Source organism: Telopea speciosissima, chromosome 4 (assembly GCF_018873765.1).
Source record: "Telopea speciosissima isolate NSW1024214 ecotype Mountain lineage chromosome 4, Tspe_v1, whole genome shotgun sequence".
NCBI lineage: Eukaryota > Viridiplantae > Streptophyta > Magnoliopsida > Proteales > Proteaceae > Telopea > Telopea speciosissima.
The window spans coordinates 36,703,596-36,728,699 of NC_057919.1; the positions used below are offsets into that span (position 1 = coordinate 36,703,596).

At 42.9% G+C, this 25,104-nt stretch overlaps 1 protein-coding gene across 1 annotated transcript; it reads right to left on the reverse strand.

The window, feature by feature from the left end:
* Positions 1 to 3,064: 3,064 nt before the first annotated feature.
* LOC122659262 (uncharacterized mitochondrial protein AtMg00860-like) lies at positions 3,065 to 3,580 on the reverse strand. The gene has a single exon (XM_043854393.1). The coding sequence runs from the start codon at positions 3,578 to 3,580 to the stop codon at positions 3,065 to 3,067; it is 516 nt and encodes a 171-aa protein (XP_043710328.1).
* Between the last annotated feature and the right edge of the window lie 21,524 nt (positions 3,581 to 25,104).

Sequence of the window (25,104 nt, forward strand, 5' to 3'; positions counted from 1 at the left end):
AATCTGGGTGAGAATCCGATCCAGTTCAGGTCCAAAATTTTAAGGCTTTCACCCCCAGATCTTCATCTTATTGAGTTTTGGAGTTCCAAGGGCCAGAGGTGAAAGTTCTAAGGCTTGATGGGGTTATAAAGACCTAATCCAACCAAGGGTTTGAGGGGTTCCATGGAGTGAATCCCACATAAAGTCTAGCCCTTGGTTTTTGGAAAAGTGGTTCCATAAGCTCCATACAAGGCTCATAAATCATTCTAGGGAAGATGCAAAGATCCATTAATGGATCCAGCATCAAGAACTCCAAACTGAAGGTCATTTCCCAAACCCAAAACCAAAGAGTGGGAAGATGGGTATGAAGACCTACCTGAACCAGTGAAGAATCACCCAAGGATGAGCCCCAAGCCAGCAGCCTGCACTTTCTTCTCCTGCTTTCTCACTTTCTTGCCCTCTTTCTCTGTCCCTCCCACGATTCTATTTGGTGAGAACAAGGAAATGAGCCAATAGATGGCCCTAGTTTTCTATTTAAGGAAAGTCATACCCAAGGGCATGTTTGGCTTAGCACCAAAAACCTAAAATCTATTATTCCTAAGTCAGGAATCCAAAAACCCATTTTAGCTTAGGTTAGACCTTGTAGGTCCACCCATAATGACTCACAATAGGAAAATAAGTCTTAGATGGGGTCTACAGTACTTGGGGACCTCCCACACTTTCATAGATCATGAGGTAAGTAGGGCCCATAAACCAAGACTCAAAAGAGGAAAAATATAGCAGGGTGGATTCTCAGTCGGATTCTTGCAGGGAGAGGATCCAGGTGAAAATCCGACCTTGCTGTAAGGTCTTTTATGCCTCAAGTAAGCTCTGGGTCTTGGCTCGTATTTCAAGGACTTCTACGGGGGAAGTGATACAGTGAGATTTAGGGTTAGAAGCTTTCCCAAAATGTGATTCCCTTGCCCATCATGGCGTGTCTTCCAGAATCTGGAAGAGTTTCCTAACTTTGACACTTACATCGCTAAGACATGAAGTGTCGATGTGACAGGACACCGGGTGCGCCGTTCAGAACTTCTCGCTTATGGGACTAGTACTAGGAGGGTAGTCCATAAAGTCACCATCGATGAATGTTGTGCATTCCTGGTTGAGGAATCAGTCCTCGATAGTTAAACCCGTGAATTAGTCAACGATCTTGTGGGTCGATTTGATGACCAAAGCAAATAGCTCACCAGCATAGAATTCAGCTCCATCTATGTGGCACAAAAATAACATTATTGAATTAGGATCTCGGGTGTGGGTCTAACATTCCCCCAACCCCAAAATTTGGTGTACCTTGTAACTCGAAAAGAGAGGGGTACTTTGCCCGCATTTCAACTTCATCTTCCCAATATGCTTCTTCTTTCGTGTGATTGCACCACTTTATCTTCATATAGAAGATAGGTCAGTTACGAAGGTGAACAATCTTGTTGTCCAAAATCTTCTTGGGTTTCTCTTTGTAAGACATGTCAGCTATGAGCTCTGATGGTTCATGTGTCAGAACATAACTCAGGTCATGAACGTACTTTCGTAGCATGGACACATGGAATATGTCATGCACGCCTTCCAACGATGGAGGGAGAGCCAACCAATACGCCACCGGCTTGATCCTGGCCAGAATCTTATATTGCCCAAATAATCTTGGACTCAATTTTCCCTTCTTGCTGAAACACATCACCCCTTTGGCCGGTGATACCTTGAGGAACACCTTGTCGTGAACAACAAACTCCAAGTCCTTTTGTCTCAAATCTGCATAACGTTTCTGCCTGGACTAGGCTGCCTTGATTCACTCCTGAATCAGATCCACCTTCTCACAGGTTGCCTGAATCAGCTCGGGACCCAAAATGCGATGCTCTCCAACCTCATCCCAATACAATAGTGTCCTACATTTCTTCCCATACTGAGCTTCGAATGGTGCCATACCAATTGTGGCTTGGTAACTATTGTTATATGTGAACTCGATGAGTGAGATGTGCTCATCCTAGCTGTCTTGCATGTCAATGGCACATGCTCGAAGCATGTCTTTCAAAGTCTGTATGGTCTTTTTCGACTGTCTGTCCGTATAAGGGTGGGAAGCTGTACTAAAATTCAGCAGTGTGCCCATGGCCTTCAGGAAGCCACCCCAAAACTTAGAAGTAAACCTGGGATCTCTGTCGGAGATGATGCTAACAGAAACTCTATGCAAATGGACCACATTATCAATATATAGCCGGGCTAGCTTGTCCATCGAGTAGGTGACCTTAATGGGAATGAAATGGGCCATTTTGGTTAACCGATCCACAATAACCCAGATGGCATAAACACCCCTAAGTGTACTGCGCAAACTAGTAACGAAGTCCATGGTGATATTTTACTACTTCCATTCTAGAACCGGTAATGACTGTAGTAGACCATGAAGTCGTTGTCTATCCATCTTTACCTATTGGCAAGTAAGGCACCTTGCAATATGTTCAGCTACATCCTTCTTCATTCCACTCCACCAATAGTAACTCTTCAAATCTTTATACATCTTCATGCTGCCAGGATGGGCTGAGTAAGGGGAACTATGAGCATCAGTCAACACTTCCTTTCTTAACTGTTCATCATTGGGGACACACAACCGGACTCTGAACAGCAGGATACCCTCTTCTGTTAATGTGAAGTCTAACTCAGGCTGTGTTCCCTCACGAATTGATCCAATGATCTTTTGGAATTCTTCATTGGATGACTGAGCTAACTAGATCTTACCCACAAGAGATGGTTGAACTAACAAGGCTGCCTGGGATAATGCAGTATCCTCTATCAGTAACTCTAAATCCATCCTCCTTGCTTCTTCCACAAGTTCCTTATTGACAGCTAGTGATGCAAGTGATAGTGACTGTGATTTTTGACTAAACGTGCCTGCCACGACATTGGTTTTACCTGGGTGGTAATGGATAGTGCAGTCATAATCCTTCATCAACTCTAACCATTGCTGCTATCTCATATTAAGCTCCTTCTGTGTGAAGAAGTACTTGAGACTTTTATGATCACTGTATATCTTGCTCTTCTCCCCATAGAGATAATGCCACTAGATTTTTAGAGCAAAGACCATAGCTGCAAGCTCCAAGTCATGAATTGGGTAGTTCTTTTCATAATCTTTCAACTGCCGAGAGGTGTAGACATTTACCTTCCCGTCTTGCATTAGCATGCAACCCAAACCCATCTTGGATGCATCACTGTAACCAACCATTCCCCCAGTGCCCTTAGGAATAGTAAGCACTGGAGCAGAAATTAGTCGCTGCTTTAACTCTTGGAAGCTCTTCTCACAATCGTCGGACCACTTGAACTTCACTCCCTTTCGGGTTAGTCGAGTCATCGGGCCCAAAAGTCTCAAGAAATTCTTAAATCTTTTGTAGTAACCGGCTGAACCCAAGAAACTATGGATATCAGCCACATTCTTGGGAGTCTCCCAATCAACTACGGACTTAACCTTGCAGTGGTCAACTTCTATATCCTTTGCCGAGACTATGTGACCCAAGAATGCTACTTGATGCAGCAAAAACTCACATTTATTGAATTTGGTGTACACCTTCTTCTCTTTCATACATTATAGTACAAGTCAAAGATGCTCGGTGTGCTCCACCTCATTCTTTGAGTATATTAAGATGTCATCAATGAAGATGATGACATACTTGTCTAGTACATTGTGAAACACCCCATTCATCAACTCCACGAAGGCAGCCGGGGCATTGGTTAACCCGAAGGACATGACCAAGAATTCATAGTGACCATAGTGAGATCTGAATGTTGTCTTGCTAATGTCACTATCCCTGATTTTTAACTAGTGATAACTTGACTTGAGGTCAATCTTCGAGAACACTTTAGCACCCTATAGCTGATCGAACAAGTCATCGATCTTAGGCAACGGGTACCGATTCTTAATTGTTAGTTTGTTGAGTTCACGGTAGTAAATGCACATCTTCATGCTATCGTCCTTATTCTTCACAAATAGTATCGGCGCTCCCTAAGGAGAAACACTTGGTCTTATGAACCCTTTCCTCAATAAGTCTTGGAGGTGTTCCTGCAACTCTTTCGAACAAGTCATCGATCTTAGGCAACGGGTACCGATTCTTAATTGTTAGTTTGTTGAGTTCACGGTAGTCAATGCACATCTTCATGCTATCGTCCTTATTCTTCACAAATAGTATCGGCGCTCCCTAAGGAGAAACACTTGGTCTTATGAACCCTTTCCTCAATAAGTCTTGGAGGTGTTCCTGCAACTCTTTCAACTCTATTGGTGCCATTCTATAGGGTGCCTTGGATACTAGGGCAACACTTGGGATCAGGTCAATCATGAACTCAGTCTCACGGTCTGGTGGTAATCGTGTTAGGTCTTCCAGAAAGACATCCAGAAATTCCCTAACCACATTGATCTCCTCAAGTGGCTTGACCTTTGCTTCAACATCCATCAAAGATGCTAGATAGCGCTGATATCCCTCTTCCATTAGTTTCTGGACTTGTAGAGCAGAGATGGTGATTTTCTTGGGCTTTCTTGATTTATTGCCCTCAAACATGAACTCCACACCCTCATCTGGTTTAAACACGATCCTCTTCTCTGCACAGACTAGGTTGGCCCCATAGGTGGACCACCAATCCATGCCTAAGATCACATCGAAGTCTCTCATGTTCAACTCGATCAGACGAGCAACAAGCTTCTTATCATTAATCAGTACTAGGCAAGGTTCATATAGTGCATCAAGTTCAATGGCACTGCCTGTCGGTGTACTAGCCATAAGATTCTGGGAAAGTCATTTCGATCTGATTCCTAATCTTTTAGGAAATATTGGAGATACAAAAGAATGTGACGCTTCCATATCAAACAACACATAAACAGGTTGTGAAAATGTAGAAACCATACATGTGATCACAGTAGGGTCAGCCTGGGCTTCATCATTGGTAAGCGAATAGACATGCCCCTGGAAGGTGTTGCAGCTGGAGTACCTCCCTGCTTGCATTATTGGCAGTCCCTAGCTATATGCCTGCTGCTTAGGCAGTTGAAACATTGGCTCGTCTGTGTCCCATAGTGAGGAGTTGCAGGTAGCTTAGGAGCCTGGGCTGCATCTGGTTTACAATACTGTATCGGGGCTGGAGTGGAGTAAGATCCTCTCTGAAACTTGCTGGCTCCCCTAGACTCTAAGAAAGTCATAGGCCTCTTATCGGTCTAGATTGCTCTATAGTTCTCCCTTTGCCTGTCTTCTACCACCTTGGTGGCTTGGACCACTCGGGCATAAGAGGGATACTCATGCAACACCACCGACGTGCTAATGTCGAACCTCAGTCCCTTCTCAAAAAATCCTTTCCTTGATAGCTTCAGGCTTCAGGTGTTTAGGAGCAAAATAGAAGAGCTCCTCGAATGATTGTTGGTAGTCAAGGACTTCCTTGGACCCCTGAATCAGATTCGTAAACTCAACATCCTTCTTATCGTGGAAACTTCAAGAAAAGTAATTAGCCAGGAAAACCGCTTTGAATTGCTCCCAGGTAGGGTTGGGATACAGTGCCTTGAAGTCTTCCTTAGTGGTCGTCCATCACCAAGAACCAGCCTCGCCTCTGAACTGGAAGACTGCACACCTGATCTTGTCCTCGTCGATGCACTAGAGCACCTCAAAGATCTTTTCCAAATCCCTTATCCAGTGAGCTGGATACATGGAATCATCCACCTATTGAAAGTAGGAGGGTGATGCTTCAGAAATTTCTCAGACAACTTGGAAGCATCCATCCAAGCCGGTACTACTGCCTGGGGTGTAGCTGGTGCATGGGGTAGTACTAGTGCCAAAGGCTCTCCGACAGCAGTAGGGGCCAGAGGTAGTGTGTCTGGTGCAACAACAACCGTAGGTGCTAGAGGTGGCACTTATACAGGAGGGGGCACTTGCTGCCTTCCCCTATCCGCAATCAAGACTTGAAGTTGGGCATTCATATTTTGCATAATATCCCTTGTCTCTTGTTGCATGGCTCGCATAAGGTTCTCAAGTAGCGCGGCCACATCTGCATTGTTTTGAACTGGTGGAGAATTTGGCAAATTCGTATTCCGAGACTTCCACGGCCTCGTCATGGGGAGGGGAACGATTCCCATTTGAGCAGGTATTAACCATGACTAACACTTGATCACAAGGCAAACTCATCACGTACAATTCAAGGAATTCAAGTATATGGGTAGTCTAAATTAATAGAACTTGCCTGTAATTGTACATATAAGATGGGTCATAAGAACGAGGGGAACAACAAGGAAAGGGGTCATAGAGGTTAGGAACGAGTTGGCCATGCAAAACAAGCTATGTCATAGGTTTTGGCCCTAGTGGATGCTTAGTCGGATTCTCTTGGGAGAGAATCCGGGTGAAAATCCAACCAAAGACCATTTTGGAGGCCCATTCTGCCCATATCGTATTATGGGTTGGATTCTCCTGGGAGAGAATTTGATCAAGAATCCGACGGGCTTTCTTTTGAATAAACCCAGGCCTGCGAGTTGGAACCCCATTTTTCCTAATTTTTTAAACCTTCCAAGCTCTGGAGAAGCTCTGACCGCTGTCTCTCTTGCTTCCCAAGTGATCCTTAGTGGATTTCGGATCTTCAAACTCAAGGATTTCCATCCCCAAGCAACAACTAGGTAAGAACTCCTCTCAAACTCGATTTTTCCCAAAATTTTCAACACTTTTTAAACCTAGGTTTTGTTGTTTCAGTATAATACCGTTCTCTTTGCTTCCCACTTGAAATGGAACTTGATTGTGTGTTTTCCTCCCATTCAATATGTATCAAGTATAGTTTGGGCAACCATTAAACCGTATTTATGCATTTCAAGCTATACATTGAGGCTTGAGGTCGAAAATTAGAAGTTCCTAGGTCTTTGTTCATGCTATTTTGGTTCCCAGTAGTTATACACAAGTTTGGTTGTTATTTTGCATCTCTAATGAACAGTGAATGACTTGCATAAATCATCCATTCACAAGCTTACCCTTCAATCCAAGTATTTATGCTTAGTTTGAAGTTTTTCCCCAAATTCCCAATCTTCTAAATTTTTTATTTTACTGTTTTGGGTTAATTTCCATTCCTATTCATTCTCTACTCGAATTGGTCATGGTTTTGTGTTTCCTTTTTAAACCCGTGCATCAATCATAGTTTTGTACTCATTCATAACAAATCTTCCCTAGGTTTTTACCTCAATATAGCTTAAGGATTAACTCCCAATCTTGCTGCACTTTCGTGAAAAGGGCACAGGATTTAGGCACTTGGGTTTGAAATCTTTACTTCCTCAAAATGGTTTCTTTAAGGTTTTATAATACTCAAGCCTATTTATCATATTGGTTCTCACTGTATTTACTTGTTTTCCTGGTTAAATGGTTGTAGGTTGGACTTAAACAACGGCTCCAAAGGCACGTAAGACCCTTGCTAGGAAAAGTCTACAGGTCCGAAATGATCCCAAGTGGTTCCTAAGTGGAGGAAAGGAACCATTACCAAAACTTCTTCCGCCAGAGGAATATTGAAATGGAGCGGAGCATAATGGAGAATGAACTTAAGGCGTACAAAATTTGACAAAGGTTTGAGGCCATGGGATGGAACAATATCCTCACTCCCTCCGTGTCATTTTACCCAAACCTCATTCGCCACTTCTATGCCAACTTGAAGATAGAGCTCCTGGGTTCTCCCAACTTCAGGATTGTTTCGTATGTGAAGGGGGTAGAGATTTCCTTCAATGTTAAGCAATTAGCGGGCATAATTAATGGGTCAGCTGCAGGGGTAAGGACGTACTGTCCTCCCAGGAAGGAACCTTGCGACTTCATGACACCGGAAGCGTACCAGGAGTTATTCCTCACTCTAACCAACCAAAAACATGGAGTGAATGTGACAGAGACAATGTTTGGCAAGTTCCAAAGGGTGATTGGTCGGATAGTGCAACATAATATCCTTCCCAAGGGAGGGCACCTCACTGAACCTTCTGTCTATGTCAGCTACATAACGTACCATGTGTACAAGGGGATGCCCCCCAATGTCCCTTACATCATCCTCCGTAACATGGCCTTCACGGCAGAGAGTCCTGAGAGGAATTTGAACTTGCCCTATGGAAGACTTCTCACCACAATCTTCAAGCAGTTCGATGCTAATTTTTGCAGGTAAGATAGCGATGAGGAGGAGAAAGTGCCCTTCGATCGCAATGTAGTTGCGAGGATGCACGCGAAGGCCAACACTTACAATGATGGGGAACCAATTCCCCCAGAGGATGGTGATGTACCAGAACCCTACGTGCCAGGACATGGGGCCTCTCATCTATTGCTCCTTATGGGGGAGCTAACATGGACCAAATTCTCCAGGCCATAGGTCAGTTGAGTACCAACATGACCTAGGGATTTGCTAAATTTGAAGGTCGATTTGATGCAACCGACAAGCATCTGGAGCGGATTGAGAAGGAGGTACATGACTTGAACGCCTTCATATGCGATGAATGGTCCGATGATTATGAGAATGATGACGCAATGGAGGGCTAGAATCCATCGCATCAGTCTATAACTTAGTTTAATTTCTGCACTTTTATTAGGTTTAGCTAAGTAGTTTTATTATAGTTCCTCCGTATGTAAGGACTTTTGTAGTCTTCAGCTGTAATTTTGGGAACTTTTAAAAATTGTTATCGCCTCTGAGGGAGGGCCTGTAATAGCTGAACCATATCAAGAGAAGTTGCTTCTCTTGTACTTGTGTTTGTTCTATTATTTGATATCGTTGTCGGCTTTCACAACTAGCCAGTCTTCTCCCTTTGTCATATACTTGTAATTTATTGTCTTATAAGTTACTTTTAGATTTGAACCTAGTTGTGTAGAGTAAATCAGATATTCCATTAGACTGTGATCGGGTGAGAATCCGATCCAGTTCAGGTCCAAAATTCTAAGGCTTTCACCCCCAGTTCTTCATCTTGCTGAGTTTGGAGTTCCAAGAGCCAGAGGGGAAAGTTCTAAGGCTTGCTGGGGTTATAAAGGCCTAACCCAACCAAGGATTTGAGGGGTTCCATGGAGTGAATCCCCCACAAAGCCTAGCCCTAGGTTTTTGGAAAGTGTTTCCTTAAGCTCCATACAAGGCTAACAAATCATTCTAGGGAAGATGCAAAGATCCATTAATGGATCCAGCATCATGAACTCCAACATCCTTTAGGTTTCAAAAGAAACTCATGGTTCAAACCATCCAAGGTCATTTCCTAAACCCAAAACCAAAGAGGGGGAAGAGAGATGTGAAGACCTACCTGAACCAGAATCACCCAAGGATGAGCCCCAAGCCAGCAGCCTCCACTTTCTTCTCCTCCTTTCTCACTTTCTTTCCCTCTTTCTCTCCCCCTCCCACGATTCTTTTTGGTGAGAACAAGGAAATGAGCCAATAGATGGCCCTAGGTTTCTATTTAAGGTAAGTCATACCCAAGGGCCTGTTTGGCTTAGCACCAAAAACCCAAAATCTATTATTCATAAGTCAAGGATCCAAAAACCCATTTTAGCTTAGGTTGGACCTTGTGGGTCCACCCATAATGACACACAATAGGAAAATAAGTCTTAGATGGGGTCCATAGTACTTGGGGACCTCCCACACTTGCAAGGATCACGAGGCAAGTGGGGCTCATCAACCAAGACTCAAAAAAGGAAAAATATAGCAGGCTGGATTCTTAGTTGGATTCTTGCAGGGAGAGGATCCAGGTGAAAATCTGACCTTGTTGTAAGGTCTTTTATGCCTAAAGTAAGCTTCGGGTCTTGGCTCGTACTTGAAGGGCTTCTAGGGGGAAGTGATACAGTGAGATTTAGGGTTAGAAGCTTACCCAAAAAGTGATTCCCTCGCTCATCACGGTGTGTCTTCCGGAATCCCAAGGAGTTTCCTAACTTTAATACTTACATCGCTAAGGCACGAAGGGCGATGTGGCAAGACATCGGGTGCGCCGTTTGGAACTCCTCGCTCTTGGGTCTAGTACTAGGAGGATAGTCCATGAAGTCATCATCAATGAACTTTCCCCAATCTCGGTTGAGAAATTGGTCCTCGACAGGCAAACCCGTGAATTAATCTACGATATTATGGGTTGGTTTGATGACCAAAGCAAATAGTTCACCGACATAGAATTCAACTCCATCTATGTGGTATAAATATAACATTATTGAATTAGGATCTTGGGTACGAGTCTAACAATGTGAAGATGCATGCATAGAGATATAATACAATATAAAAACAAAAGAACAACAAGGGTAAATGTGATCATCATCTAGAGAGATGGGATCACTTTTCCTCCGGAGATGCCAGGCGAGATAAAAGCGAAAATAAAGTAAATTAAACAAGCTTAAGATAGAAAGAGCCTACCTAGTAGAAGGAGATCGAAAGATGTGGAGGTTTCCCTTTTGTAACTTAGGAGATTGGTACGTCGAGCAAGTATTGCCGCTTGTAAGGCTTCTCTTGTCTCTTTATAAGCAACACTTTGTTGTCTAAGCATCAAGATCACTGGATGGATGTCTTGAAGCTTTGATCTTGAAGTTAAGTTGGAATTGTGGCACTCCAAAATGTGGGGGAGGCAATAGGCTATGGCCAAGTGAGGGGCCAAAGGATAGAGACTCAAAGCTCTTGAATAGGGGAGTGAGAATTGGGGTAAGTAAGCTCCAAACAATGGGCATTTGGACTAAGGACCCTACTTAACATGAGAAGGGGTGTATTTATAGATGTAGAGGGGTGTGTGTACTCCCAAATTCATATAGTATCCTTGGGTTAATCTGGATCATTGAAGTGAGGGGTATTTGCATCGATGGTGGGTGTAAAGTCAAGTTTATGGCCAATGGGGCGTGAGAAAGTGGTAAGTTACCTTAGGGAAGGCTTTTTAGGGTCTAAGGGAGACAAGATTGAGATCCAAATTGTTACACCCGTGCCCGGATTTATTATTTAATAATATTTTTCTCTCGTGTGACGTGTAAATTCTGCTGTCGTGTATGCTGGCGAACTATTTTCACTTGTGGTCAAACCTAGTCACAAGATCGTTGACCATATCATGGGCCTGCCTATGGAAGAGAAGTTCCTTAACAGGCAGTGGGGAAGATTTTGTCGATGGTGATTTCATCGATCATCCTCCCAGCATGAGTCCACAAAGTGAGGAGTACCGAAAGGCATTCCCCGTGTCCCCACAGTTAGATACCTCCTTTGGCGATGAACTTAGTATCGTGATCGGGAAGTTATTCGGGATCATGAAGGACACGTCGTGGTGGCTGAGGGGTAAAACTTTAACCTTGTAAATGATACTGTACCTTACTCTAGTTGACCTTGAGGTGTGGGCTAAAGCTCAATCGAATTCCTTGTGCTTCTGCTTTTACAGTAGCAGCGGACGTATTAGCGGACTCACCAAGACTGAATCCACCCGTTAGTCCGCCCGTGTTGTCTTTGGTCCTTGTGTGTTTTCCTCGTGTGGAACCCATACCCTTTACCTCGGGCACCCTAGTTTAGTCTTTTGGACGAGGTTGGTCTCATCCTTGTCTTTCCTTGGTTTGTAGATTGCCATTGGGTGGACCCATTGGCTAAATAAGTTTTTTAATGAGTTTTGACTCAGTAAGCCTCAGACCAAACAGACCTTAAGAGGGAGATTGGTCTTAAATACCAAGACTTAACTCTCAAGCCTCATTACTTCTCTACCTACCCAATACGTTGGAGGCTTGGAGCATTGAAGGCATTGGTGGAGGGAAACTTGAAGGGGTTTGAGAGGTTATGGAGGTGGAGGTCACCGATTGATCCATCTTTGAGGTAGGCATCTTCACCTTCCTCTCTCTCTTCTCTTTTTAAAACCTTGGGAATCCCTTGGGATCGATTTCAATGTTGGGGTTTCCCTTGGGAGCTCAACAATACCTAGTTAATGCTCCTTTAGACTTAAATCCTTTCCACCTTGCATTCATGGCTTTGATTGACCCCTATGCTATTCAATCATTGGAAACCTAGCTTAGGTTGGGAAGAACCTTGGGAATGGACCTAAATCCCCCAAATCCCCTTATCTTTGTGTAGGACTTCATGTATTGGACCTCCAACGAAGGTCTGAGCTCACCTCCCTAACCCCAAAACCCTAATGGGTCCATGAAAGAAGGGCTGGAGGTGATGCTCTTCGCAGCTGTTCAAAGGAAAGGCATCGGATGAACGACTGGACTCACTGTCGTGTATCCATTCGTTAGTCCGTTCAGCCTAATATGGGTTTCCTCTTGGGTGGAGTTATGAGCAGACCCACCTAAGTGAATCTGCCCAAAACACAAAATCCTTAAGTTGCTCTCGGGCGTGTCTCAGGGTTGGAACGGATCTACGAGCGGATTCACGTTTCGCATCCGCCCGTGAGTCCGTTCCATATATTTTCAGGGCATGACCTGGGCGGATCCATGACCGGATTCACCTGTCTGGCTCCGTTCCTTCATCCGTTCCTACTGTCTTGGCCCAAATTGCATTTATTTGTTGGGACCTTTTGTGGGACCCACCTATATGCTCCTAACGCTACTTTCATGCATTCTCAGACTAGGAATCCATATAGGTGTGCGTGCACTTGACCAAACTTCACCAAACAACAACTAGGCAAGCGGTGAGTGGGTTTTGGGTGATGTTTGGGATTGATACATATAATCATAGAAATGCATTATCTCGATTAATATATTGATTTCTGTGCTTGCATTTATTCTTGCTATGTTGTATCTTGCGTATTAAACATGTGGATGTGAATTGATGAGATGCGAGTATGATGTTTTATATTGTGATATTAGGTTACGATGCTGGATATGCTGGTGTTAGAAGCCCGTGACTATTATAATTATGATATTTACTTGCTTGCCATCCTAGTTTGTATGTGCCATGCTGTGCTGGTACTCGGGTACTAGATGGAATGGGATGTTGATGCACCCAGAATACCTCTCAGGATGATAGAACTTGCACATAGTATATTTGCGGCTAGGATGCTTGTTCCCTATGCTACGACCCTTGCTAACAGGGGTTTAGGTGTTGGATAGTCTGAGCACCTGTGGTTTGTGGAGTTGGGAGAGGCCAGGACAGGGTAGTGATGGCGATCGGGGTCTACCACTGGGTGGTCATGATGGCTTCTACTGGCGCAGGTCCCATGTGATAATTGAGGTTTCACTGGGGCGATAGGATAAGTGACCCTTAGTGTCTCCCGAGTTATCACAGTAGCATACGCCATGACTTGGATTGCTTATTAGGTGGAAAATATGGATTTAACATTTCATGCATCATGGACTATATGTGATTGTATGTATGTACACTCCCCTTTCCCCTCACTGGCTCAGTGGAGTTAACCCCCTGTGTACACAAATTTTTTTTAGACTTTGATGCAGGTGATGGTTACATGGTCGATCTGGATGTACAGTCGGCGGATTATGATGGCATTGGGACAGAGGAACCTGAGTGCGGGTCGAAGAAACACGGCAATGGTTGCCCTTGTGATGATTGTGCTTATGGGTACTGATACTTTCAGGGATACTTCCCTAACTTTTGATTCTTTTGGGGTATTGTGCCCGCTATAAACTCTTTCTGTAGCAACTTATTATAGCTTTGAGTAGTTATGTCATGGTCAGCTGACGTCAGTACTACTATTATATTATCACTAGATGGCAGAACATACTGTAACTGCTTATGTAATTAATGCTTTCGCTCATTATGACTCTGACAAATACTGGAATTGTATTTCCTTTATTTTTAGTCGATGTATTTATTGGGTGGGCCCTTGGGTGAGGACCATGCGCTAGGACACTGTGTCATTGATCCTGGTAGGTATTGGGGTGACGTGTGCATCCTAATCACCTTCTTGACTGTGCTTGTGGCATAAGCTCGGGATAGGGGCGTGATAGCGTGGTATCAGAGCGTGATGCTCTGCACTAGACATGATTCACCAAGGCCTCTTGATTTACTCTACACAATAGGGTCTAAATTAAAAGTTTTAATAGGCATAATTGGAATGTATGCGAAACATAGGAAGAGGACTAGTTAGGGAGCAACACGAAAACATAGCACATAATAGGGACAACATGAGAGTTAAGGAGTTATATATATATATATATATATATATATATATATATATATATATATATATATATATATATATATATATATGTTAATTGAGTTCCCTACACTCCAGCTGATCTTGCTTTAACCTCCTGAGGAGGCAAGCAAACTATAAAAGACCCAAAACAAAAAGTTCCAAATTTTCAGCTGCTAGAACCATATTTACATGAGCAAAGTAAATAAAAGGGGGAGAGAAAGGCTAAAATAAAAGAAAAGAACAAGTAAACAGCAAAATAAAGACATAGTTCATAGACTTTCCATAGACCATAAAAGAACTAAACTTATAAGAAGCCACAGACACTCCATCGGATTTGGGGTCTAATCCCCCATTCCACCATCATTGTCCTCCTCCTCGTCATCACCACCTTCATAGTAGAGGTATGTATTGATGTCGTGGATGTCCTTCTCCATCCTTTCCAAGTGATGGTTGCATGAAGTGAATTACCTGTGGACACCTGTAAAACCCTCTAACATGTCTGAATTTAGTTGGGTCATGTTAAGGTTCATCTGATTTAGGGTACTCAGAATTGCACCCATCTCCGAGGTTCCGAAACTAGAGGCATCAGCAGCATATTGTATTGGTCCCTCTTCCTCATCATCCTCACTAGCCTCTGCACCTGCACCCCCACCACCTATTGGAACCACTGGCTCCCCATCGCTATTAGTGGTGACTACAATCCTCATGCGAGCCAGGGAGTTCTTCCCAAATGGTTCTTTAAAACTTTCGCATGGTGGCTCATCACTCAGATCGACCTGAAAGTACTGGAAGATGTGGGTTAGAAGCTGTTGGACAAGTGTGTGTCCATCAAGCCCAGTTCGGTCCGGTTCAACCCGATTCACCTTTGTATTGAACATTTATACATTTTAGTTTGATATTGTCACATGCGATATAAACTTTTTGAGCATTATGTGTCCCTAAGTTTTACTTAAAATGGTAGTCACGACTAGGGTTTGGGCTGGGCACCCTTATCATATGGTCGTCGCATTGGGTATGCCTAGACATGTGATGTCAGGGTATGAATGCGAGTGCTCACATGTTTGATGTGTGCATTGGCGAAGAATCTACTTTGTCGATTCCCTCATGTATTACTGCCAGATGTAGGAAGGGATAGACATGTGTCACCGACACCCTGTGCCTGAGGGAACCCTGTCACTACAAAGTGTGATCGCATTCTTTGGTTCATCAATGACTGAGACTCAAGAGAGTTAAAGCCGGTGTTCTAGGAATGCGTGAACACTTTGTGAGTGAAGGAGTTATCCAACACGGTCACCACTGCCCGATTGGGGAACACCAAGATAGAGACTATTTATGCATGGTCGGATCAGAATCTGGATCCAGTGCCATTTTGGAAATGGTTTTGCAAAAATCTATTTTACATAAAATGATACATTATTTATAATTATTTGAACAAAGTTTTTTATTGAGTTTTACGAGACCTGATCAGATGCACAGACGCTCGTATATGGACATGTACTATGGATTGGGGTTTGGCAGTACAAGTGTACGTGCCCTAGATTCCATAATGATGGTGTTGATTAGTGGGGGGTTGTTTATGATAAATAGTTATCATATAGGGAGTTATTTAGAATTTGCTATTTTAATTAGTACTTTATTTAATTAATGGATATGATGCTAATTATAATTATCCATTAAATATTAAATAAAGTAATTAATTAATACTTTCCCTATTAGATTCTGCTTCTTCACCTGTGTAGCACTTTGAGTTTAAACAGAACTGCCAAACAAAGAGAGAGAGAGTCAGACTCTCAAAGGGATTGAATCTTATCCATTCAGGATTTTTAATTAAACCCTGGCATTATATAAAGGGGACCAAAAAATGCAGAGGGGGCAGTGCTCCACGTTTTTTCCTGGCCCCCTCTTCTGCGTTTTGGTCTCTCTGTCCCTCTTTGAGATCTCTTCTTCTTCTTCTAGTTTCTCTCATCCGTGTTTGAGAGTTAGGGTTTGTGAAACCCTGGATCTATGCTGAAGAATTTGAGAGCATCTAGGATTGGCTTGAAGAACCTTGGTAGCACCATTGGAGGTTCAGATCTGTTTGCTTGGAGCGCTCATTGGAGGAAGAACCACTGTCTATTGGAGGAGCAACACTTGAGGCTCACCATGTTAGCAGTTCTTCATTAATTCCTTTAGTTTATTGATTATTAATATTTATGGGATACGAAAGAACCTTGAATCAAATTTTTCCGCTGCGCATTCGAGTTAGGGATGGATCCCCCTTGCCATGTGTTGGACTAGGGATGAGTTTCTTCGTCCCTACTATGATAATAAATTTTATGGGACACATGAGGAAAGGAAAAACCCTAACAGGGATGCACCAGGGTTCCCATAGGCGACCATGGGAAGCCCTAAAAATTAAAATGGGGCACCCATGGGACACCATGGGCTAATCCAGGGCGTGCAAAACCCTAAGGATAAATATCTTGGTCTCCCTAGGGAACCATGGTTTGATCCCTGGACCGTTGTTTGATTAACAGTGTGGTATCAGAGCCACTTTTTCCACTCATGAATATTAGATAATTAATAGTTTAATATAATTATCATGAGTGGGATGCAAGTTGCACATGGGAGGTTAAATTATGATTGTTGTAACAGCCCTCTCATGTGCACATGGGTAGTTACAAGGTTGTTAGTGTAACAACCTACCCATGTGATGATGGATTTAATTTTAATTTGTTATTTTCAATTATTGAAACATGTATCCATGTATGTCATGATCATTAATTTTTATTTAAATATTTTTATCATCATTTTAAGTGGGAGGGGGGGGGGGGCGCATGCTGCCAAGCCTCTGCGCATGCCCTCCCCTTGTTCTTGCCTATGTGCGCAGCCTGCATATGGACTGTTGCCTGCGGGTAGTAAGCTTGTGGGCTGCTGCCTGCGGGCAGCAAGCCTGTGGGCTGCAGCCTTGGGCTGCTGCCCGTGGGCTTTGGGCCCATGGGATGCGCAGGGAGTGCCTGCAGCCTGCGCATGTGGGCTGCATGCACCCCCCTTGTTTTCCCTCCAGTTTAATTAAAAAAAAAAAAAGGAATTATTTTTCAAAACAGAATTTTATTGTTTTGTTTTATTTTTGGAGGATGATGATGGGTGAAGAGATTCCCTCTTTACCCACTTGCAATTAAAATGCGATTTTAATTTTATGGGCTTGGATAGATGTTATCAGATGCGATGTGGTGGTTCAATAATTGAAGGAATCCATGTTTTAATTTTTGGTTCACTTGCTTTAATGCCCATGCATGAAATTATATTATGTTGTGATTATGGGAATGGCATTCTAATAAATGGATGGATTGTTTATGTATGTGATACATAGGGTTATGGGTGGATGTGATGCTTCTCTCTCTTTGTCTCTCTCCCCTTATCTTTTTTATAACCAAATGTACTCCACCCCATGGGCAACCCAAATGGTGGGTTGGTTTCTCCATGCGGGGTTTCTTTATTATTTTGGAAAGAAAAGTGTAGAATTTTTCCTAGGTTTTCATTGTAATTTTAGAGGAGCTAGGACTCCCAGGGCATATTGATGATGATCCACATGTGGTGTTCAAAGCTTATGGAGATGCAAGTCACCTACTTTGAAGACGTGATCGGGCGGAGGAGATGATCGAGGCGTGGCATCCATGGCATGATAAATGCACCCAAAATTATTAGTTTTATTTTTATTGGGAGGGTTCTTTAATTGCTTCTGATAAAAATGCAGCCATCCCATAATCACTTTTAATTAATGTTGATTAATGATGTTGTTTAAATCTATCCATGTATGTGAGAGTTAATTAATCCCTCTTTATTCACAATACATGTATGCTATGGACTAGTCTTAATCGATAGACATGTCCATGGCCTCCTATTGAAGATAAATGTAGAAAGTGTGTGACATGACCCCGCATAAGCCGAAAGGACATTGCTAGGACCACTGTCACATTTATCTATATTTACCTCTATCTAGATACGTTAGGGTATGGATAGTGAGAGGGCACTACGACAGGGGGCCATCTTTCATGATTCCATGATTCTAACTAATGCAACAGGTAAGTACATGACTTAGGTGTATGTCAGCCGACAGGATCTGGACATGACTCCCAGGTGGCCGAAAATATTGGAAGCCCATGAGGCGAACAACTTAGTCCACACTACCACGGTGTGTATAATGACTCCCGATAGGGTAAGTTATGCATGTAAGGGTTGTAGGTATCCAATTCATCTTTTGGGTTATGAGGGAAACCCAAATCACGAAAGACCATTGATATGTGTGCTCAATTTATTATTTTCAATGATCAGTAATTAGCATGTGATTATTTACTTGTGCATGTGTAGATTAATATACGATGACTGTCGTTAATTCCAACCTATTAACACTCATTGGCGAATACAAACTTAATGGTACAAACTATGTCGATTGGTACCGGAGCATTAAGTTGCTCTTGATTGCTGAAGGACTGTACACAGTTCTAGATGAACAAGTTCCTCCTCAACCCAACCTAAACAATTTTGAGACAAATGAAGAGATGCAGGAGTTCCTCATGAGGGATTCCAAGGCATCACTCTATATCCTAGGATCGTTGGAAAAGTCAGTTGTAGACTCGATCAAGGATATACGCACTGCTGGGGGAAAAATGGATAAGCTTGCTGAAGTGTTTAACAGGCAGTTGACACACGCATATTCTGATGCGGTGAGTTAAATCCATAACTCCAAGATGTCCCAGGGGACTCCAGTGATGGATCATGTAATGAAAATGATCAATCTATTTGAAAAATTGGAATCCATGGAGACTGATTTCAGCTTGTGATACAAGACTGATGTGATCTTAGCGTTACTCACTTCTGCCTACGCAGCTTTTAGGATGTCCTACAAGATGTCCGAGAAGGAGATGGAGCTCACCGAGCTTGCTAATGCACTGGTAGAGGCTGAAGCGTCCTTGAAAAAGGACAAGGCTGAGGTCAATGCAATTGAGGCAAAGCCTTCTTCAAATGGGAAGAAGAAGAAAAAGGGAAGTAAGGGTAAGACCCTGAAAGCCAAGGGTGGGAAGTCTGGCAATAAAGGCAAAGGCAAGTGCTTCTATTGCAAGAAGGAGGGTCACTGGAAAAGAAACTGTCGTGCTTACCTGGCAACTTTGAAAGACAAGAAGCCGGATGAAATAGACGCTGCTAAAGAAGGTACATGTGATGTTCACGTTCTTTCTGAGTCTAATTTGTCTTTTGAACCGACCAATTCTTGGTTGGTGGATAGTGGATCCACTGTTCACATTTGCAATGATTTACAAGGGTTTAAGGAGACAAGGAACCCGGAAAGAAATGAAGTGCATCTTCAGATGGGCACTGGAGCTGAGACCATGGTGATGGCTGTGGGAACTTTTATTTTAAATTTTAGTTCTGCTAGTTTAGTTTTAAAGGATTGCTATTATGTACCCTCTTTCAAGAAGAAGATAATTTCAGTTTCAAAACTTGTTTTGGACGGATATAGTTTTTCCTTTAATTCTAAATTGATTATTCGTTTCAATAATTCCTTTGTGGCATCTGGATATATGCAAAGTGGTTTGTATTTTCTAGATTGCCCTATTAGAACGAATGTTGTTTCAAATGTTGATTTGAAACGGAAACCAACTCCAGTGAACTCAATATATCTGTGGCATCTAAGATTGGGTCACATTAATGTGGACTGAATCAGTAGATTGGTGAGGGATGGGCCCTTAGAGAGTCTGAGGGTGGAACCATTCCCCACCTGTGAGTCATGCCTTCAGGACAAAATGACTAAGAAACCCTTTAGCAATAAAGGTGCTAGAGCCACAGATCTGTTGGAGTTGATACACACTGACGTGTGTGGACCCATAAACATACAAGCAAGATATGGGTATGAGTACTTTATCACGTTCACCGATGATTACTCTAGATATGGTTACATATACTTGATGCGTAGGAAATCAAAAGCCTTTGATAAATTCAAAGAATTTCAAGCCGAGGTCGAAAGATAGCTCGATAAACGCGTCAAGTCCTTACGATCAGATCGTGGAGGGGAGTATCTATCGGATGAGTTTAAAGAACATCTCATATCCCAAGGGATAGTTAGTCAGCTAGCTAATCCAGGCACACCACAACAAAATAGTGTATCCGAACGATGCAATCGGACCCTATTGGATATGGTCAGGACGATGCTCACTTATATTGAGCTGCCTCTTTCTTTTTGGGGGTACGCTTTAGAGACGGCGATATATATCTTAAATAGGGTTCCATCTAAGTCTGTAGCCAAGACACCCTTTGAGTTGTGGAAAGGGCAAAAGCCCAGTATTCAACACCTTAGGGTATGGGGTTGCATAGCACATGTGCGAAAGCAACAGACAGACAAGTTGGAATCTAGGACTTCGAGATGCTCCTTCTTAGGCTACCCCAAAGGCATGATAGGCTATTATTTCTATGACCCAGTTGACCAAAAGGTCATTGTAAGTAAACATGTCACATTTTTGGAGGAAGAAATGATGACCCAGAGGTCCGAACTAGTAGTCATAAAAGAGCTATCAGATGGCTCAGAAACGTCACTTCCAGAAGTGAGACCAACTGACATACCCGCTGAAATACCAACACCTGAGGAACCTCGATGCAGTGGGAGGACTATTAGACCACCCACCAGGCTAACTCTTCTAACCGAAGAGGAAACAGTGGAAGAGTTCCACATGGTATCGGTTGAATCGGATGATGATCTGATAACATACTCTGAGGCTCTAAAGGATGTTGATCCCACTAGGTGGCTGGAGGCAATGTGCTCTGAAATCGATTCGATGCATTCCAATACGGTCTGGACTCTAGTCGATCCATCGCTTGGCATCAAGCCTATTGGATGCAAATGGATCTTCAAGAGGAAGAAGGGCGCAGATGGAAAGGTCGAAAGATTCAAAGCGAGACTGGTGGCAAAGGGCTATACCCAGAAAGGGGGTATAGACTATAAGGAAACCTTTTCACCAGTGGCTATGATGAAATCCATCAGGATTTTATTGGCTATCGTCGCACACTTAGATTATGAAATCTGGCAAATGGATGTGCAGACTGCATTCCTGAACGGGTTCCTACAAGAGGAAATCTACATGGAACAGCCAGAGGGGTTCTCTTCCTTGGAGGAAGAAAGAAAGGTGTGCAAATTGCAGAGGTCTATTTATGGACTGAAGCAGGCTTCCAGGAGCTAGAACATCAAGTTTGATCAATCAATCAAATCGTTTGATTTTGATCAAAACATGGATGAACCATGCATTTACAAGAAGATCAGTGGGAGGGCAGTATGTTTTCTTGTTTTATACATAGATGACATATTGCTGATTGATAACGATGTAGGTTTTCTTTCATCAGTAAAACAATGGTTATCCACAACGTTTTCGATGAAAGACCTTGGTGAAGCTAGCTATATCCTTGGGATCAAACTCGTAAGAGATCGCCAGAAAAGGATGCTAGGCTTATCACAGGCTACCTATATAGACGAATTCCTGGCCAGATTTAGTATGGAGAACTCCAAGAGGGGAAGTGTTCCCTTCAAACATGGAGTTAGTCTTTCCAGATCTCAATGTCCTCAGTCTCAGACAGACATTGAAGAGATGAAGAGGATTCCCTATGCCTCAGCAGTAGGGAGTCTTATGTATGCCATGTTGTGTATGAGGCCGGATATTTGCTATGTAGTAGGCATGGTAAGTCGTTATCAATCTAACCCTGGACGCGAGCATTGGAGTGCTGTCAAGAATATCCTCAAGTACTTGAGAAGGACTAAGGAATATTTCTTGGTTTTTGGATCTGATCAATTGTTAGTATTGGGATACATAGATTCGGATTTCCAAACTGACAAGGATGACAGAAAATCCATGTCTGGGATGGTATATCTAATGGGTGGAGGTGCCATTGTGTGGCGGAGTATGAAACAAAAGTCTACAGCCAATTGTACTACTGAAGCAGAATACCTTGCAGCTTATGATGCAGCAAAAGAAGGTGTTTTGCTGAGAAAATTCTTACTAGATTTGGAGGTAGTCCCTGATCTTGTCAAGGGCCCTATTCCCCTGTTATGTGATAACAGAGGGGCCATTGCACAAGCTAAGGAGCCTAGGGCTCATCAGAGGAACAAGCACGAGCAGCGAAAGTATCACCTCATCAGAGAGATTATCCAGTAGGGTGACGTGAGTATCTCCAAAGTGGACACAATTGAAAATGTGTCTGATGCCATGACAAAGGGTTTGTCACCAGGTGTGTTTGAGAAACACATGGAGGGCATGGGTTTAAAATGTATGGGGAATTGGCTTTGATGTACAAGTGGGAGATTGTTGGATAAGTGTGTGTCCATCAAACCCGGTTTGGTCCTGTCACCCTGTTCACCTTTGTATTGAACATTTATACATTTTAGTTTGATATTGTCACATGCGATATAAACTTTTTGAGCATTATGTGTCCCTAAGCTTTACTTAAAATGGTAGTCACGACTAGGGTTTGGGCTGGGCACCCTTATCATATGGTAGTCGCATTGGGTATGCCTAGACATGTGATGTCAGGGTACGAATGCGAGTGCTCACATGTTTGATGTGTGCATTGGCGAAGAATCTACTTTGTCGATTCCCTCATGTATTTTTGCTAGATGTAGGAAGGAATAGACATGTGTCACCGACACCCTGTGCCTGAGGGAACCCTGTCACTGCAAAGTGTGATCGCATTCTTTGGTTCATCAATGACTGAGACTCAAGCGAGTCAAAGCCGGTGTTCTGGGAATGCGTGAACACTTTGTGAGTGAAGGAGTTATCCAACACGGTCACTACTGCCCGATTGGGGAACATCAAGATAGAGACTGTCTGTGCATGGTCGGATCAAAATCTGGATCCAGTGCCGTTTTGGAAATGGTTTTGCAAAAATCTATTTTACAGAAAATGATACATTATTTATAATTATTTGAACAAAGTATTTTATCGAGTTTTGCGGGACCTGATCAAATGCACAGACGCTCGTATATGGACATGTACTATGGATTGGGGTTTGGCAGTACAAGTGTACGTGCCCTAGATTCCATAATGATGGTGTTGATTAGTGGGGGGTTGTTTATGATAAATAGTTATCATATAGAGAGTTATTTAGAATTTACTATTTTAATTAGTACTTTATTTAATTAATGGATATGGTGCTAATTGTAATTATCCATTAAATATTAAATAAAGTAATTAATTAATACTTTCCCTATTAGATTCTGCTTCTTCACCTGTGTAGCACTTTGAGTTTAAACAGAACTGCCAAACAAAGAGAGAGAGAGTCAGACTCTCAAAGGGATTGAATCTTATCCATTCAGGGTTTTTTAATTAAACCCTGGCATTATATAAAGGGGACCAAAAGGGGGCAGTGCTCCACGTTTTTGCCTGGCCCCCTCTTCTACGTTTTGGTCTCTCTCTCCCTCTTTGAGATCTCTTCTTCTTCTTCTAGTTTCTCTCATCTGTGTTTGAGAGTTAGGGTTTGTGAAACCCTAGATCTGTGCTGAAGAATTTGAGAGCATCTGGGATTGGCTTGAAGAACCTTGGTAGCACCATTGGAGGTTCAGATCTGTTTGCTTGGAGCGCTCACTGGAGGAAGAATCACTGTCTATTGGAGGAGCAACACTTGAGGCTCACCAGGTTAGCAGTTCTTCATTAATTCCTTCAGTTTATTGATTATTAATATTTATAAGATGCGAAAGAAACTCGAATCAACTTTTTCCGCTGTGCATTCGAGTTAGGGATGGATCCCCCTTGCCATGTGGTGGACTAGGGATGAGTTTCTTTGTCCCTACTGTGATAATAAATTTTATGGGACACATGAGGGAAGGAGAAACCCTAACAGGGATGCACCAGGGTTCCCATGGGCGACATGGGAAGCCCTAAAAATTAAAATGGGGCACCCATGGGACACCATGGGCTAACCCAGGGCTTGCAAAACCCTAAGGATAAATATCTTGGTCTCCCTAGGGAACCATGGTTTGATCCCTGGACCGTTGTTTGACCAACAAAAGCCTCCTGTAAGGAAGGGTTTTCTCAATCCTAGATTTGAAGAGTACTTGCTCCATGTGCTTGATGATGACAAAAGGGAGACTCAATTGCTTTCCCCAATAAAGACAATACCCCAAGGTGGTGGACATGAGAGAAGGCTCAGTGCTGTGTCCTTTTACTAGCACCAAGTTTGATTTGACTATCATAGTCAGAATCCTTTGAGAATAGCCAAACTTGGTCATGTTCACCCGACTTTTGTGCCTATTATGGGTCATGGTCTCATATAGGTGTTCATACTCTACCAAAGACATGCAGGACAAGGGATCTCTGGCAGGCGGGTGATACACTCGAGCACCCATGGAACTGATTCCTAGGATTAGCCCCAGCTCCACCTCATTGAAGGTAATGTGGACCCCCTTCACAAAGGATTTGATCCTAAGCATTTCCATGTTTACTTGCACCATAGTCATGTTGGCATAGAAATGTCCAATTAGCTTGGAGTAGTAGTGTTGAGGTAGAACCAACATGTTGGACCACCCTAGATACTCAAACCTCGGCCCTACCTTAAAGGCCGCTAGTTCTTCGACGGTGGCATCCCTTCCTGTCTCGATTTGTCGTTCTCGTAGTGTTTGGGTGTATAAGACTTCAGCCTCTGTGGACACGAATAGGTTGGCATCGAATGGTACCGGGGCCAAAACCGGTGCTGGTGCTGCGGCAACTCCTTGTCTTAGGAGCCATTCCTTCTCGCCTAAACAATTTACGCATACAACAAACAAGGAACAAATGTGAGTGAGAGACCACGCCAATGTTATTGAAATAGAGGGATTTAAAGGCAATGTATATAATATATCCAAGAATTTAGATAACTCCTTCTCAAAAGACAAAATAGGACAATCTTCCAAATTTCTATAGGGACAATAGCAACACTCAATAAGGAAAGATCAAATTATTATTACTATAAACCTATGTAAGGTGGGGAGAAAAGGTGATAAACCCCATGTCTTAAAACCAAACCATCAAAACAAATGGGAGAATTCGGTTTTGGCAAGGGTTTGGCTA